The 17,285-nt window shown below is 61.0% G+C and overlaps 1 protein-coding gene across 1 annotated transcript; it reads right to left on the bottom strand.

Annotated features, from left to right (window-relative positions):
- Positions 1 to 760: 760 nt before the first annotated feature.
- Positions 761 to 17,121, bottom strand: LOC134165619 (spectrin beta chain, non-erythrocytic 4-like; the record flags this gene model as incomplete). Its single annotated transcript, XM_062622606.1, has 18 exons — positions 761 to 901; positions 3,737 to 3,827; positions 3,930 to 4,132; positions 5,248 to 6,007; positions 6,832 to 6,969; positions 7,058 to 7,928; positions 8,670 to 8,820; positions 10,016 to 10,318; positions 11,087 to 11,245; positions 11,346 to 11,463; positions 11,547 to 11,734; positions 13,398 to 13,510; positions 13,639 to 13,754; positions 13,858 to 13,938; positions 14,287 to 14,378; positions 14,453 to 14,626; positions 15,730 to 15,881; positions 16,989 to 17,121. Coding segments are annotated over 18 exons (3,984 nt in total), but the record flags the coding sequence as incomplete, so codon positions are not given.
- Between the last annotated feature and the right edge of the window lie 164 nt (positions 17,122 to 17,285).

Genomic DNA, 17,285 nt, shown 5'->3' with positions numbered 1-17,285 from the left:
CCATGGAATGGGGTTTGGGGGTGTCCGGCTTTGGGGGGGGATCCCCATGGAATGGGGTTTGGGGGTGTCCGGGTTTGGGGGGGGATCCCCATGGAATGGGGTTTGGGGGTGTCCGGGTTTGGGGTTTGGGGGGGGTTTGGAGGGGGGGGGAATCCCCATGGAATGGGGTTTGGGGGTGTCCGGGTTTGGGGGGGGGAGGGATCCCCATGGAATGGGGTTTGGGGGTGTCCGGCTTTGGGGGGGGGGGAATCCCCATGGAATGGGGTTTGGGGGTGTCCGGGTTTGGGGGGGGGATCCCCATGGAATGGGGTTTGGGGGTGTCCGGGTTTGGGGGGGGAATCCCCATGGAATGGGGTTTGGGGGTGTCCGGGTTTGGGGGGGGGGGGAATCCCCATGGAATGGGGTTTGGGGGTGTCCGGGTTTGGGGGGGGGGAATCCCCATGGAATGGGGTTTGGGGGTGTCCGGGTTTGGGGGGGGAATCCCCATGGAATGGGGGGGCTGGGGAAGGACCTTGGGGTGCGGGGTCCCCCCGGAGCCGTGGGGAGCGCCCCCTGGAGGATGGAGGCCGCGGGGGGGGGGGGGGAATGCACCGGGAATGGGGGGGGGGACACGCAGGGAAATGCAGCAAATGGGGGGGACACACAAGCACCACATCCCCCCCCCCAAAAAACAACCCCATGGTTAAAGTTGACCCCCCCCCCCATCCCCGTTCCCCCCCATTCCCGTTCCCGTTCCCCCCCATTCCCGTTCCCGTTCCCCCCCCACCTTCTCGATCTTCTCCAGCCACTCTTTGCTCTGCGCCAGCTCGGCCAGGAGGCTCTGATGCCTCATCCAGGGTTTGGGGGGGTCCCGGGGGGGGTCCCCGGCCATCAGCGCCTTCTCCTGGAGCCACTCATCCAGCTGGAGCGGGGGGGGGGAGCAGAGGGCAGGAGGCAGGGAATGGGGGGGGGGGAGGCGAGCTTGGAGGGCCCCCCCCCCCAAAAGGGATCCCTACAAAGGCTCGGGGGGGGGGGAAAGGATGACGCGGTGGTTGGGGGGGTGGGGATGAGGATGAGGATGGGGGTGGGATGGGGATGGGGTGAGGATGGGGATGGGGATGATGGGGATGGGATGGGGATGGGGATGAGGATGGGGATGGGGATGGGGATGAGGATGAGGATGATGGGGATGGGGATGAGGATGATGGGGATGGGATGGGGATGGGGATAAGGATGGGGATGAAGATGAGGATGAGGATGAGGATGGGGACGGGGGAAGGCCGATGCTGCGGATGGCGCCGGTGGTGCTGAGGGCGGCCCCGGCGCGGTGCTGCGGTGCCGCTGCAGCTGCTGCTGCATCCGAGAGCCCGGTGACTGCGCCAGGAAACCCCGGCGAGGGCGGCCGGATGCAGCCGGGAGGAACCGGGAGGGAGGCGGGATGGGGATGGGATGCGGATGGGATGGGGATGGGATGGAGCCGGGATGGAGCCAGGATGGGGATGGGATGGGGATGGGATGGGGATGGGATGGAGCCGGGATGGAGCCAGGATGGGGATGGGATGGGGATGGGGTGGGATGGGGATGGGGTGGGGTGGGATGGGGATGGGGTGGGGATGGGATGGAGCCGGGATGGGGATGGGATGGGGATGGAATAGGGATGGGATGGAGCCGGGATGGAGCCAGGATGGGGATGGAATAGGGATGAGATGGAGCCGGGATGGGGCTGGGATGGAGCCGGGATGGGGCTGGGATGGAGCCAGGATGGGGATGGAATAGGGATGGGATGGAGCCGGGATGGGGCTGGGATGGAGCCGGGATGGAGCCAGGATGGGGATGGAATAGGGATGAGATGGAGCCGGGATGGGGTTAGGATGGAGCTGGGACGGAGCCAGGATGGGGATGGAATAGAGATGGGATGGAGCCGGGATGGGGCTGGGATGGAGCCGGGATGGGGCTGGGATGGAGCCGGGATGGAGCCGGGATGGGGCTGGGATGGAGTCGGGACGGAGCCAGGATGGGGATGGAATAGAGATGGGATGGAGCCGGGATGGGGTTGGGATGGAGCCGGGATGGGGCTGGAATAGAGATGGGATGGAGCCGGGATGGGGCTGGAATAAGGCTTGGATGGAGCTGGGATAGGGCTGGATTGGAGCCGGGGCAGCTCCCACCGAGAACCCCCCAAGATGCTGAGGAGCATCCGGGGACACCCCCGGACCAAACCCTGCCCCCCCCCCCCCCCCATAGGTGATCCCAGCCCCACTGCGATGGGGACACTGGGGATGGTGGGAACGTGGACATGGGGGACACCACCAAGTGGGGGGGACACCAACACTGGGAGACACCAACATTGGGGGGACACCAAATGTGGAGACACCAACATTGGGAGACACCAAGATGGGGGCACCCCAACACTGGGGGACATGGACATGGGGGACACCAAATGGGGGGACACCAACATTGGGAGACACCAACATTGGGGGACACCAACACTGGGGGACACCAACATTGGGGGCACCAACACTGGGGGACACCAACATTGGGGGGACACCAAATGTGGAGACACCAACACTGGGGGACACCAAATGGGGGGACATCAGCATTGGGAGACACCATCATTGGGGGACACCAACACTGGGAGACACCAAGATGGGGGCACCCCAACACTGGGGGACATGGACATGGGGGACACCGACATTGGGAGACACCAACACTGGGGGCACCAACACTGGGGGGCACCAACACTGGGAGACACCAAGATGGGGGCACCCCAACACTGGGGGACTCCAAATGGGGGGACACCAACACTGGGAGACACCAACATTGGGAGATAACAAATGCGGTGACACCAACACTGGGGGACACCAAATGGGGGTCACCAACATTGGAGGACACCAATATTGGGGGGGACATGGGGGACACCAAGATGGGGGGACACCAACACTGGGGGACACCAACATTGGGAGACACCAACATTGGGAGATATCAAACCCGGTGACACCAACACTGGGGGACACCAAATGGGGGGACACCAACATTGGGGGACACCAATATTGGGGGACACCAAATGGGGGTCACCAACACTGGGGGACACCAATACTGGGGGGGACATTGACATGGGGGACACCAAGATGGGGGGGACTCCAAATGGGGGGACACCAACATTGGGAGACACCAACATTGGGGGACACCAACATTGGGAGACACCAACATTGGGAGATATCAAATGTGGTGACACCAACACTGGGGGACACCAAATGGGGGGACACCAACACTGGGAGACACCAACATTGGAAGACACCAAGATGGGGGAACACCAACATTGGGAGACACCACCATTGGAAGACACCAAGATGGGGGGACACCAACATTGGGAGACACCAACATTGGAAGACACCAAGATGGGGGGACACCAACATTGGGAGACACCACCATTGGAAGACACCAAGACGGGGGGACACCAACATTGGGAGACACCACCATTGGAAGACACCAAGATGGGGGGACACCAACATTGGAAGACACCAAGACGGGGGGACACCAACATTGGGACACACCAACATTGGAAGACACCAAGACGGGGGGACACCAACATTGGGAGACACCACCATTGGAAGACACCAAGACGGGGGGACACCAACATTGGGAGACACCAACATTGGAAGACACCAAGACGGGGGGACACCAACATTGGGACACACCAAATGGGGGTGCCGGGGCCATGGGGGTCCCCACCAGCCCCACGGCGCGGGGTCCCTACCTGCTGGCACTCCTGGAGGAACCTCTGCAGCTCGAGGTGCTCCTGGAGCCTCCGCGCCCGCTCCTGCGCCAGCTCCTGGTTCCGGTGGCTCCTACGGGCGCCCGTGGGGACACCATCACCGAGGGGATCCCAACGAGGAGCACCCAACGCCGGCGCCTGTCGCGCGCCTCCCTTGGGTGCTGACGGCACCTACTTGGCCCGGAGCCGCTCCACGGCCTCGGCCACGCGCTCGCCGTAGAGGTTGCCCTGGCGCTGGAGGCTCTCGCCGGCCTCCAGAACCCCTTGGACCCTTTGGTTGTGCAGCTCCATGGTGGTGCCGAAGTCCTTGTGCGCCTTCATGGCGCTGGCGACCCCTTCCACGGAGCGAGGCAGCTCCGCGCCCACCAGCGCCGCCTCCTGGACGGGCGATGGAAGCGCTGGGTTAGGGGTGGGGTTGGGGTTGGGGTTGGGGTTGGGGTTAGGGTTGGGGTTAGGGTTGGGGTTGGGGTTAGGGTTAGGGTTGGGGTTAGGGTTGGGGTTGGGGTTGGGGTTAGGGTTGGGGTTGGGGTTAGGGTTAGGGTTAGGGTTAGGGTTGGGGTTGGGGTTGGGGTTAGGGTTGGGGTTGGGGTTAGGGTTGGGGTTAGGGTTAGGGTTAGGGTTAGGGTTTGGGTTAGGGGTTAGGGTTAGGGTTAGGGTTAGGGTTAGGGTTAGGGTTAGGGTTAGGGTTAGGGTTGGGGTTAGGGTTGGGGTTAGGGTTAGGGTTAGGGTTAGGGTTGGGGTTAGGGTTGGGGTTGGGGTTGGGGTTAGGGTTAGGGTTGGGGTTAGGGTTGGGGTTAGGGTTTGGGGTTGGGTTTGGGGTTAGGGTTAGGGTTTGGGTTAGGGTTGGGGTTGGGGTTGGGGTTAGGGTTAGGGTTAGGGTTAGGGTTAGGGTTAGGGTTAGGGTTTAGGTTATTGTTAGGGGTTAGGGTTAGTTGTTAGGGGTAGGGTTAGGGTTAGGGTTAGGGGTAGGGTTAGGGTTAGGGTTAGGGTTAGGGTTAGGGTTAGGGGTAGGGTTAACTTTAGGGGTTAGGTTTAGGTTTGGGGTTAGGGTTAGGGTTTTGGTTTAGGGTTAGGGTTAGGGTTAGGGTTAGGGTTAGGGTTAGGGTTAGGGGGTTAGGGTTAGTGGTTGTGGTAGTGTTAGGGTTAATTTTAGTGGTTAGAGTTAAGGTTAGGGGTTATTGTTATGGGTATGGTTAGTGGCTATGGTTTGGCGTTAGGTTTGGATTTAGGTTTAGGTTTAGGGGTTATGTTAAGTTTACAGTTTAGGGTTAGAGTTAGCGTTTAGGTTATTGTTAGGGTTTAGGGTTAGGGTTAGGTTTAGTGTTACTTTTAGGTTAGGTTTATTGTTAGGGCTCCAATGTGATAGCCCCACTTTGGAGGCGATATCCTCGTTCCTATCCCACTAAGGGGACCCCAAATGATGTTGGGATCTAACCCTAACCCGAACCCTTCGTGCCTGCTCCGTTCCCTGTCCTGTGTCCGCCGCTCTGTACCTGGTTGCTGAGGATGCTCTCGCACTGGCGCACGTCCCGGAGGAAGAGGTGGAAGACGTGGGCCTGGGCCAATGCTTCCCGGCGCGCCTCCCAGCTCCGCAGCAGCTCTGCCCAGCCCGCATCCAGCTTCTGCACCCACTGCTGCAGGGACAGGTTGGGCACCTCGGTGCCCTCCATGGCCAGCAGGTCGCTGGCGGCGCGGATGCGCACGTAGTCCTCCTCGTGCCCGTCGATCTCCTCCTTGAGGGCCCCGTGCCGGTTCAGCATCGCCTCTGCCGCCGCCAAGCTCGCCGGCACCTCCTCGTCGGCCGCCGCCGCTTGGGTCTTCACCAACCAAGCCAGGAACGTGTCCAGGTCGTGGATGAAGGCCTGGAGGCGCCCGGCCACGCTCAAGGAATCCTCGCAGCCCTGCAGCGCCCGTTGGAGCCCGTCCCATTCCTCGTGGATCTCCTCGAAGGGCACCAGGATCTCCAGCGCCCGGCCCGGGTGGGAAGCGGCCAAAGCTTCCCCTTCCCGTTGCAGCTCCACCAAGCGCGGCTCCAGCACCACCAGCGCCGCCTCCATGGTGGAAAGGCGCCGTTGCAAGGCCAAGATGCCGCCGAGGCCGTCGCCGGTGCCGGAGCGCGTGGCCTCGATGGCCTTGCGCTTGTCCCGCACCTGGGCCTTCACCTCGGCACACTCCAGGAGGTGGTTCTGGATCTGCAGCACCGAGCTCAGTTGGGTCTTCTTGGTCTCCACCAGCTCCACCACCCGGTTCCACCTGTGGGGACCCGGCACGGCCATGGCAATGCTTGGGCATCGCATAGGGTTAGGGTTAGGGTTAGGGTTAGGGTTAGGGTTAGGGTTAGGGTTAGGGGTTAGGGTTAGGGTTAGGGTTAGTGGTTAGGGTTAGGGTTATGGTTAGGGTTATGGTTAGGGTTATGGTTAGTGGTTAGGGGTTAATGTTAGGGTTAGGGGTTAGGGTTATCGTTAGGGGTTAATGTTAGGGTTAGGGGTTAGGGTTATGGTTAGGGTTAGGTGTTAGGGTTATGGTTAGGGTTATGGTTAGTGGTTAGGGTTATCGTTAGGGGTTAATGTTAGGGTTAGGGGTTAGGGTTATGGTTAGGGTTAGGTGTTAGGGTTAGGGTTATGGTTAGGGTTAATAGTTAGGGATCCACCTTTTGGCATCAGAAGGAGCCCCCAAACAGGTTGGGACCCGCCTCTGAACATTACAAAGGAGACCCAAAACCAGGTTGGGTTCCACCTTTGGGCATCACCAATGACCCCCAGATCAGTTTGGGTTCCACCTTTGGGCATCACAAAGGACCTCCAAATCAGTTTGGGATCCATCTTTGGGCATCACAAAGGACCCCCAAATCAGTTTGGGATCCATCTTTGGGCATCACCAAGGACACCCAAATCAGTTTGGGATCCACCTTTGGGCATCACCAAGGACCCCCAAATCAGTTTGGGATCCACCTTTGGGCATCACCAAGGACCCCCAAATCAGTTTGTGATCCACCTTTGGGCATTACAAAGGAGCCCTGAAAGCAAGTTAGGATCCACCTTTGGGCTTCCAAAGAGACCTCCAAATCAGTGTCGTACCTGCTGTTGAGGTGGTCCTGGCACGCTCGGACCTCCTCGGAGCTGGGGTGTCCTCCATCCACCAACTGCTGCACCACTTGGTTGACGTCCAGGATGCGGCCCATGACGCTGTTCATCTCCTGGTCCAGGCTCTCGAACCTGGCGAGAGGACGGGAGCGATGGGGCCCAACCCCACGGTGCCGGAGCGGATCCGGGGCCCCCCCCGCTGCTTCCCACCGCATCCCACCTGTGCTGGACCACCTCGACCTCATCCAGCTCCTCCGGCACCACCATCCTCTCCAACCACTGCTCCTTCTCGTCCACCCACACCTCGCAGGCGTGCACCTCGCTGAACATGCGGTAGACGGCCAAGGCGTCCTGCAGCCACTGCTGCCGCAGCACGGCCACCTCGGCCACCTCGCCGTAGAGCTGCTCCACCTCCACCACCCGGATCTGCACGTCCACGCCTTGGCGATGCTCGGGGGCCAGGAGCCCCAGCTGCTGGCGCAGGGCGGCCACGGCCACGCGGTGCTTCTCCACCTGGGCCAGGACGGCGCGGTGCTGGCGCAGCAGCGCTCGGCTCGAGTGCTCGTCGTGGCCGAAGTCGTCGCTGGACACCACGCGGTACGTGTCCTGCAGCCACGCCACCAGGTCGTCCGTCTCGGCGCTGAACTGGAAGAAGCCCAACGCCTCCTGCAGGCGCTGCTGGTGCAGCCCCGTGGCCTCCTCCAGCTTCTTCCAACGCAACCAAACCGCCCGCGTCTTCTCCTGGATGCCGCCGGTGCCGGCGCTCGCCTTGGCCAGGAGCTGCTCGCCTTTCTTCATGCTCTGGTGCAGCAGCGCGCGGCGCCCGCCCAGCTCGCCCAGCATGCTCTGGTGCTTCTTGGTGAGCGCCAAGACGCTGCTCAGGTCCCGGCCGCACCGTTTGGTGCCCAAGATGCGCTCCTTCTCCCGGATCCAGGCCTCGGCTTCCTCCATCTCCTGGTAGAAGGCCCAGAGCTGGCGCGAGTCCTCCAGGTCCCGGCGCCGCCGCGCCGCCAGCTCCCGCAGCTCCTCCAGGCACGTCCGCACGTGGTGCACGCGGTTGCAGATGATCTGAGGGTCGCAGGGCTGGTACCCTGCGCCGGGAGAGCCGGCTCCAGCACCTCCGATGAGCTCCGGCATCCCCCCGTGGATCCCAATGGGGATCCGGCCCCGTTGAGCTCCAGCATCCCCCCATGGTTCCCAATGGGGACCCAACCCTGTTGAGCTCCAGCATCTCCCCATGGTTCCCAATGGGGACCCAGCCCTGTTACCCTCCAGCATCTCCCCATGGTTAGCAATGGGGACCTGGCCCCGTTGAGCTCCAGCATCTCCCCATGGTTCCCAATGGGGACCCAACCCTGTTGAGCTCCAGCATCTCCCCATGGTTCCCAATGGGGACCCAACCCTGTTGAGCTCCAGCATCTCCCCATGGTTCCCAATGGGGACCCAACCCTGTTGAGCTCCAGCATCTCCCCATTGCTCCCAATGGGGACGCGGCCCCGTTGAGCTCCAGCATCTCCCCATGGTTCCCAATGGGGACCCGGCCCTGTTACCCTCCAGCATCTCCCCATGGTTCCCAATGGGGACCCAGCCCCGTTGAGCTCCAGCATCCCCCCATGGTTCCCAATGGGAACCCAACCCTGTTGAGCTCCAGCATCTCCCCATGGTTCCCAATGGGGACCCGGCCCTGTTGAGCTCCAGCATCTCCCCATGGTTCCCAATGGGGATCCAGCCCCATTGAGCTCCAGCATCCCCCCATGGCTCCCAATGGGGACCCGGCCCCGTTACCCTCCAGCATCCCCCCATGGCTCCCAATGGGGACCCGGCCCCGTTACCCTCCAGCTCGGAGAACTTGAGCGCGGCCGCGTTGAGCGCCTGCACGCGCTCGCTCTGGGCGCTGATGTCGGCCTCCAGCAGCCCCTGCTTCTGCAGCAGGTCCTCCACCTCCAGCAGGTGCTTCCCCAGCTCCTTGGACAGCAGCAGCCCCTGCGGAGGGCAACGGGAGGCAAGGGGACCTCAGCGAGGGTGGGGATGCGATGGGTGCTCAATCGTCCATTGGGGATGCGATGGGTGCTCAATCGCCCATTGGGGATGCGATGGGTGCTCAATCGCCCATTGGGGATGCGATGGGTGCTCAATCGTCCATTGGGGATGCGATGGGTGCTCAATCGCCCATTGGGGATGTGATGGGTGCTCAATCGTCCATTGGGGATGTGATGGGTGCTCAATCGTCCATTGGGGATGCGATGGGTGCTCAATCGCCCATTGGGGATGCGATGGGTGCTCAATCGCCCATTGGGGATGCGATGGGTGCTCAATCGCCCATTGGGGATGTGATGGGTGCTCAATCGCCCATTGGGGATGTGATGGGTGCTCAATCGCCCATTGGGGATGTGATGGGTGCTCAATCGCCCATTGGGGATGTGATGGGTGCTCAATCACCTATTGAGGACATCATGGGTGCCATCACCCATTGAAGATGCAAGGGGTGCTCAGTCGCCCATTGGGGATGCAATGGGCACTCAATCACCTATTGAGGACGTGATGGGTGCTCAATCACCCATTGGGGACATGATGGGCACTCAATCTCCCGTTGAGGACACAATGGGCACTCAGTTGCTTATTGAAGACGCAATGGGTGCTCCATCACCCATTGAGGATGCAATGGGTGCTCAGTTGCCTATTGAGGACACGATAGGCCCTCAATCTCCCATTGAGGACGCAATGGGTGCACCATCACCCATTGAGGATGCAATGGGTGCTCCATCACCCATTGAGGACGTGATGGGCCCTCAGTCTCCCATTGAGGACACAATGGGTGCTCCATCACCCATCGAGGATGCAACAGGCCCTCAATCTCCCATTGAGGACGCAATGGGTGCTCCATCACCCATCGAGGACACAACAGGCCCTCAATCTCCCATTGAGGACACAATGGGCGCTCCATCACCCATCGAGGACGCAACAGGCCCTCAATCTCCCACTGAGGATGCAATGGGTGCTCCATCACCCATCGAGGACGCAACAGGCCCTCAATCTCCCACTGAGGATGCAATGGGTGCACCATCACCCATTGAGGATGCAATGGGTGCTCCATCACCCATCGAGGACGCAACAGGCCCTCAATCTCCCACTGAGGACGCGGCGAGCCCTCCGTTGCCCGTTGAGTTCCGGCTCCCACCTGCATGTCCTCCATCCAGTCGATCATGTGCACCATCTCCTGGAAGATCCTCTGCAGGGCCAGGTTCTGCTCGAGGCGGGCGCGGCGGGCGCGCAGGAGCTCCCCCAGCAGCGCCCATTGCCGCAGGACGTTGTCCTTCTGGGCGCCGATGCGCCGCGTGTCGTAGTAGCCGCCGGCGGCCACCTCCAGCGCCAGCTCCACCACGGCCTGGATGCGCTCGTGGTAGGAGGAGATGTCGGCCTCGATGGCCTCGTGCTTCTTCATGGCCGCCTCCACCGCCGGCAGGTCGTAGCCGAAGTTGTCCTGGGGTGAGGGGAGGTGGGAGCGGTGGGGTGGGAATGGGGGGGGAAAGGGATGGGAGGGGAGAGAAAAGATGGGAAGGGGTGGAAAGGGGTGGGAAGGGATGGAAAGGGGTGGAAAAGGAGGGGAAAGGGGTGGAAAAGGATTGAAAGGGATGGAAATGGAAGAAAAAGGATGGAATGGGATGGAATGAGGTGGAATGGGATGGAAAGGCAGGGAAAGGGAGGGAATGGGATGGAAAAGGATTGAAAGGGATGGAAATGGAAGAAAAAGGATGGAATGGGATGGAATGAGGTGGAATGGGATGGAAAGGCAGGGAAAGGGAGGGAATGGGATGGGAAAGGATTGAAAGGGATGGAAATGGAAGAAAAAGGATGGAATGGGATGGAATGAGGTGGAATGGGATGGAAAGGCAGGGAAAGGGAGGGAATGGGATGGAAAAGGATTGAAAGGGATGGAAATGGAAGAAAAAGGATGGAATGGGATGGAATGAGGTGGAATGGGATGGAAAGGCAGGGAAAGGGAGGGAATGGGATGGAAAAGGATTGAAAGGGATGGAAATGGAAGAAAAAGGATGGAATGGGTTGGAATGAGATGGAATAGGATGGAAAAGGAAGGAAAGGGATGGAATGGGATGGAATGGGATGGGAAGGGGTGGAAAAGTATTCAAAGGCATAGAATGGGATGGAAGGGGATGGAAAAGGATGGAAAGGGATGGAAGAGGATGGAAGGGATGGGAAGGGAAGGGAAGGGACGCGAAGTGCCCCCCACCTGCGAGACGAGGCGCTGGTTCTCCTGCAGCCACGTCTCCCTCATGGCCACCTTATGGTCGAAGCGCTGGGCCAGCAGCTCCAGCTTCTCCTGGCGGATGAGCTCCCGGCGCAGCGCCACCTCCCGCTCGTGCTCCGCCTTCTCCAGGCAGCTCCAGGCCTTGGGAATGGGGCGGGATACACACACATGGGGGTCACCAACGGGGGCGTGCAACGGGGCCATCCCCATCCCCTCTTTGCTCCCCCCCCGTGCCCGGTACCTTGTTGATGTCCGCGATGCTCTTGCCCTCGCTGGGCACGTAGAGCCTGCGGTCGGTGGCGCGGAGCTTGCTCTGGATGCTGAAGAGCAGCACCTCCAGGTTGCCCTTCTCTTGGAACCTGTGGGGCAGGAGCAGGGCATGGCCGTGGGGGTGCTGAACCCATTGTGTGGGTCCCATCCTGCCCCATAGCCAGGGCCTCACTTGACCGGCTTCTCCAGGGTGCAGAAGGCGGTGAAGGCCTGGAGCTGCTGCTGCACCCCCAGCAGGGAGTTGGCGAACTTCTGGGTGCCGATGACGGCGATGGTTTGGTGGATCCAGGCCAGCAGCGCGGCCGCCAGCGCCTCGTAGCGCTCCACGATGGCCTCGATCTCCATGGCCTGGTCCAGCACCTGAGGGGATGCGGGAGGAGGCGGGTTTGGATGGGTCTGGGTGATGGAGGGGGGGCAAAGAACCCTCTTGAGATCCAATGTGGGGTTGGGATGGGTCTGGGTGATGGAGGGGGGGACGGAACCCTCTTGAGATCCAGTGTGGGGTTTGGATGGGTCTGGGTGATGGAGGGGGGGACGGAACCCTCTTGAGATCCAGTGTGGGGTTTGGATGGGTCTGGGTGATGGAGGGGGGGACAGAACCCTCTTGAGATCCAATGTGGGGTTTGGATGGGTCTGGGTGATGGAGGGGAGGATGGAACCCTCTTGAGATCCAATGTGGGGTTTGGATGGGTCTGGGTGATGGAGGGGGGACGGAACCCTCTTGAGATCCAGTGTGGGGTTTGGATGGGTCTGGGTGATGGAGGGGAGGACGGAACCCTCTTGAGATCCAATGTGGGGTTGGGATGGGTCTGGGTGATGGAGGGGGGCAAAGAACCCTCTTGAGATCCAGTGTGGGGTTTGGATGGGTCTGGGTGATGGAGGGGGGGACGGAACCCTCTTGAGATCCAGTGTGGGGTTTGGATGGGTCTGGGTGATGGAGGGGGGGCAAAGAACCCTCTTGAGATCCAATGTGGGGTTTGGATGGGTCTGGGTGATGGAGGGGGGGACGGAACCCCCTTGAGATCCAATGTGGGGTTTGGATGGGTCTGGGTGATGGAGGGGGGGCAAAGAACCCTCTTGAGATCCAATGTGGGGTTGGGGGTGGTGATGGGGGGCTAAGAGCCATGGAAACAGGGGTGGGACATCCCATGGAGCCAAGGATGGGACATCCCATGGAGACAAGGATGGGACATCCCATGGAGACAAGGATGGGACATCCCACGGAGGCAAGGATGGGGCATCCAATGGAGACAAGGATGGGACATCCCACGGAGACAAGGATGGGACATCCAATGGAGACAAGGATGGGACATCCAATGGAGACAAGGATGGGACATCCCATGGAGGCAAGGATGGGACATCCAATGGAGACAAGGATGGGACATCCCACGGAGACAAGGATGGGACATCCAATGGAGACAAGGATGGGACATCCAATGGAGGCAAGGATGGGACATCCAATGGAGACAAGGATGGGACATCCAATGGAGGCAAGGATGGGACATCCAATGGAGACAAGGATGGGACATCCAATGGAGGCAAGGATGGGACATCCAATGGAGGCAAGGATGGGCCATCCCATGGAGACAAGGATGGGACATCCAATCGGGGCAAGGATGGGACATCCAATGGAGCCAAGGATGGGACATCCCATGGAGGCAAGGATGGGACATCCCATGGAGACAAGGATGGGACATCCAATGGAGGCAAGGATGGGGCATCCCATGGAGACAAGAATGGGACATCCAATGGAGGCAAGGATGGGACATCCCATGGAGGCAAGGATGGGACATCCAATGGAGGCAAGGATGGGACATCCCATGGAGACAAGGATGGGACATCCAATGGAGGCAAGGATGGGGCATCCCATGGAGACAAGAATGGGACATCCAATGGAGGCAAGGATGGGGCATCCCACAGAACCAAGGATGGGCCATCCCATGGAGGCAAGGATGGGACATCCAATGGAGACAAGGATGGGGCATCCCATGGAACCCCATGGAGGGCACCATCCCAAACCCACCTTCCCGATGCGCTTCCCCTCCACCGCCAGCGCCTTCATCTTGGAGAAGTAGTGGTAGAAGGACACCACGTAGGTGATGATGGACTTCTCATCGGGGTCCTCCATGTTCACATCTGATGGGGCGGGGGGGAAAGCTCTGGTCCCCATAGGGCCACCAAGGCTCCTTGGAGGTGGGAGATGAAGGCAGAGGGAGCAGAGGACCCCCAACCCCCCCCCCGCCATGGGGTGGCCCCATCCTTACCCTCGGGGTCCAGGAGCTTGCTGAGCCCCAGGTGCTGCTCGGCCGTGTTGAAGGCCTGCTGCAGGTTGAAGGTGGCGTTGGACTTGGTGAGCTTGTGGAAGTCAACGAGATCCGGCCTATGGGGGGGGGACACAGCCCCATGGAGCCCCCCAGGCCACGGAGGGGACCCAAGGGATGGATGGGGTCACCCCCATGTCCGTGCCCCCCCCCAAAGCAAACCTGTGCTTGTGGATGAGGGCGTTGAAGGCCAACCCATCCCTCCAGCTTGTGGTGAAGTTCTGGATGTTCACCTCGGGGTAGCTGGGGGGAAAGGGGGCAATGGGGTGGGAAGGGAAGGAAAAGGGGTGGGAAAGGGGTCAGAAGGGATGGGAAGGGGATGGAAAGGGGTGGGAAGCGTGGGAAGGGATGGGAAGGGGTGGGAAGGGGTGGGAAGGGATGCAATGGGGTGGATGGGGGTGGGAAGGGGATGGAACGGGATGGAATGGGGTGGATGGGGGTGGGAAGGGGATGGATCGGGATGGAATGGGGTGAATGGGGGTGGGAAGGGGATGGAATGGGGTGGATGGGGGTGGAACAGGATGGAATGGGGTCACCCGGCGCCGGCCCTGCCCCGGCCATGGGAGCTGCCAGGGCTGGGCCCCCCCTCACCCCGCCGTCTTCATCTGGCACCAGAGCAGCAGCGCGTCCTTGGCCGAGCGCGTCTCCCGGTTGTCCTCGGTCTTGATCTTGATGACCTGGATCTGGGGCAGGGCCATGGAGCATCGGCGGCTCAGGGCCAGGCCCCCAGGGCCAGGGGGCAGCCCCATGGCGCTACCTGGAAGCGGAGGATGATGGTCCAGATGAGGCCCAGCGTCAGGCGGTGGTTGCCGTCCACGATGTCGTGGGAGCCCACGTTCTCCAGGTGCACGCGCTGCTCCTTGAGGAACTGCAGCGCCTTGTCCACGTTCTCCAGGGAGTGGATGCGCATCCGGCCCCGCGTCGGCTTGGGCTGGGGAGGCGCCGTGGCCCGGCTCGGAGGGGGTCCTTCCGCCCAGTGCAACCCAACCCAACCCATCTCAACCCAACTCAATGCGACACAACCCAGCTCAACTAAACCCAACCCAACTCAACCCAAACCAATGCGACACAACCCAACCCATCTCAACCCAACTCAATGCAACACAACTCAGCTCAACTAAACCCAACCCATCTCAACCCAACTCAATGCAACACAACCCAGCTCAACTAAACCCAACCCATCTCAACCCAACTCAATGCAACACAACCCAGCTCAACTAAACCCAACCCAACTCAACCCAACTCAATGCGACACAACCCAACCCATCTCAACCCAACTCAATGCAACACAACCCAGCTCAACTAAACCCAACCCAACTCAACCCAAGCCAACGCAACCCAACTCAACCCCATCCAACCCAACTTAACACAACCCAACTCAATGAAACCCAACCCAACCCAACAGAACTCAAACCAACTCAACTCAACCCAATCAAACCTAACCCAACCTAACAGAACTCAAACCAACTCAACTCAACCCAATCCAACCTAACCTAACCCAACTCAACTCAACCCAACCCAACTCAATTCGACCCAAATCAATCCAATCCAACCCAACCCAATCCAACCCAACTCAACCCAATCCAACCCAACTCAACCCAACCCAACCCAACCCAGCTGGTGGTGGATGGAGCTGGGAAGGGCCCAGCTCAAGTCAACCCAATGGTTGATGGAGCTGGAGGACGATGGGGAGGACCCAACTCAACCCAAGCCAACCCAACGGTTGCTGGACCTGGGTGGTGATGGGAAGATCTCAACTCAACCCGACCCAAATGGTTGATGGACCTTGGCTGTGGTTGGGAGGTCCCAACTCAACCCAAACGGTGATAGATGGGACCTGGGTGGTGATGGGAAGGTCCCAACCCAACCCAACCCAACGGTTGATGGAGCTGGAGGACGACGAGGAGGTTCCAACCCAACTCTTGCTGTCCCTCAGCCATGGCTGGAAGGACCCAACTGACCCCAGGCGCCAACAGATGGGTCCCCATGGACCCCACTGGATGCCATGGTGGGGGGCTGCCCCCCGTCCCTCACCAGCTGCTCCCCGGAGAGCACCTCGAGCAGGCGCGTGAGGACGAAGCCGTCGCGGAGGTCGCAGTAGAGGTCCCCGACGCGGCAGGAGGCGCGCGCCAGGTGCGCGTTCACCCACTTGGTGAAGGTCTTCTTCTGCACCGCGTCGCGCTCGTCTGCGGGGGGCAGCAGCGAGAGCCAGTGGGGATGGGGGGGACCCAACCCCTATGTGAGCATCAGTGGGGATGGGAACCCCAACCCCTATGTGAGCATCGGTGGGGATGGGGGGGGACCCAACCCCTATGGGGGGGCATCAATGGGGATGGGACCCCAACCCCTATGTGAGCACCAGTGGGGATGGGAACCCCAACCCCTATGTGAGCATCAGTGGGGATGGGGGGGGACCCAACCCCTATGTGAGCATCAGTGGGGACGGGGGGGGACCCAACCCCTATGTGAGCATCAGTGGGGATGGGGGGACACCCAACCCCTATGTGAGCATCAGTGGGGATGGGGGGGGACCCAACCCCTATGTGAGCATCAGTGGGGATGGGAACCCCAACCCCTATGTGAGCATCAGTGGGGATGGGGGGGGACCCAACCCCTATGTGAGCATCAGTGGGGATGGGGGGGACCCAACCCCTATGTGAGCATCGGTGGGGATGGGAACCCCAACCCCTATGTGAGCATCAGTGGGGATGGGAACCCCAACCCCTATGTGAGCATCAGTGGGGATGGGGGGGGACCCAACCCCTATGTGAGCATCAGTGGGGATGGGAACCCCAACCCCTATGTGAGCATCAGTGGGGATGGAACCCCAACCCCTATGGGGGGGCATCAATGGGGATGGGGGGGGACCCAACCCCTATGTGAGCATCAGTGGGGATGGGACCCCAACGCCTATAGGGGGGCATCAATGGGGATGGGGAACCCCAACCCCTATGTGAGCATCAATGGGGATGGGAACCCAATTTCTGTAGGGAGGCATCAATGGGGATGGGGAATGCCAACCCCTATATGAGCAACAATAGGGATGGGGGGGAAGCCCAGCCCCTATGGGGGGGCATCAATGGGGACGGGAACCCAACCCCTATGTGAGCATCGTTGGGGAGGGAACCCCAGCCCCTATGGGGGGGAACCCCAGCCCCTATGGGGAGCATCAATGGGGGGGGAACCCCAGCCCCTATGGGGAGCATCAATGGGGAGGGAACCCCAGCCCCTATGGGGAGCATCAATGGGGAGGGAACCCCATCCCCTATGGGGGGCGGGGGCCTGCCCCCCACCTGCCAAGGCCTTGATGCGGGAGCACTCGAAGAGCTTGGCCGGGCCCGCGGGGTCCTCCCAGGGGCTGGGGTTGTTGTTGTGCTGCTCCATGAGCTCCACCTCGGCCGCCATGGGGCTGGGGGGCACGCGGGGGGTTAGGGGGGTATGGGGGGGGTATGGGGGGGTATGGGGGGGTTATGGGGGGGTATGGGGGGGTATGGGGGGGGGTTATGGGGGGTATGGGGGGGTTATGGGGGGTTATGGGGGGATATGGGGGGATATGGGGGGGATATGGGGGGACATGGGGGGCTATAGGG

Source organism: Pezoporus occidentalis, unplaced genomic scaffold (assembly GCF_034315485.1).
Source record: "Pezoporus occidentalis ecotype Australia unplaced genomic scaffold, CSIRO_AGI_Poc_V1 ctg1076, whole genome shotgun sequence".
Lineage (NCBI taxonomy): Eukaryota > Metazoa > Chordata > Aves > Psittaciformes > Psittacidae > Pezoporus > Pezoporus occidentalis.
The sequence above is the reverse complement of the archived record's forward strand: the minus strand, read 5'-3'. Positions and strand labels throughout refer to the sequence as shown.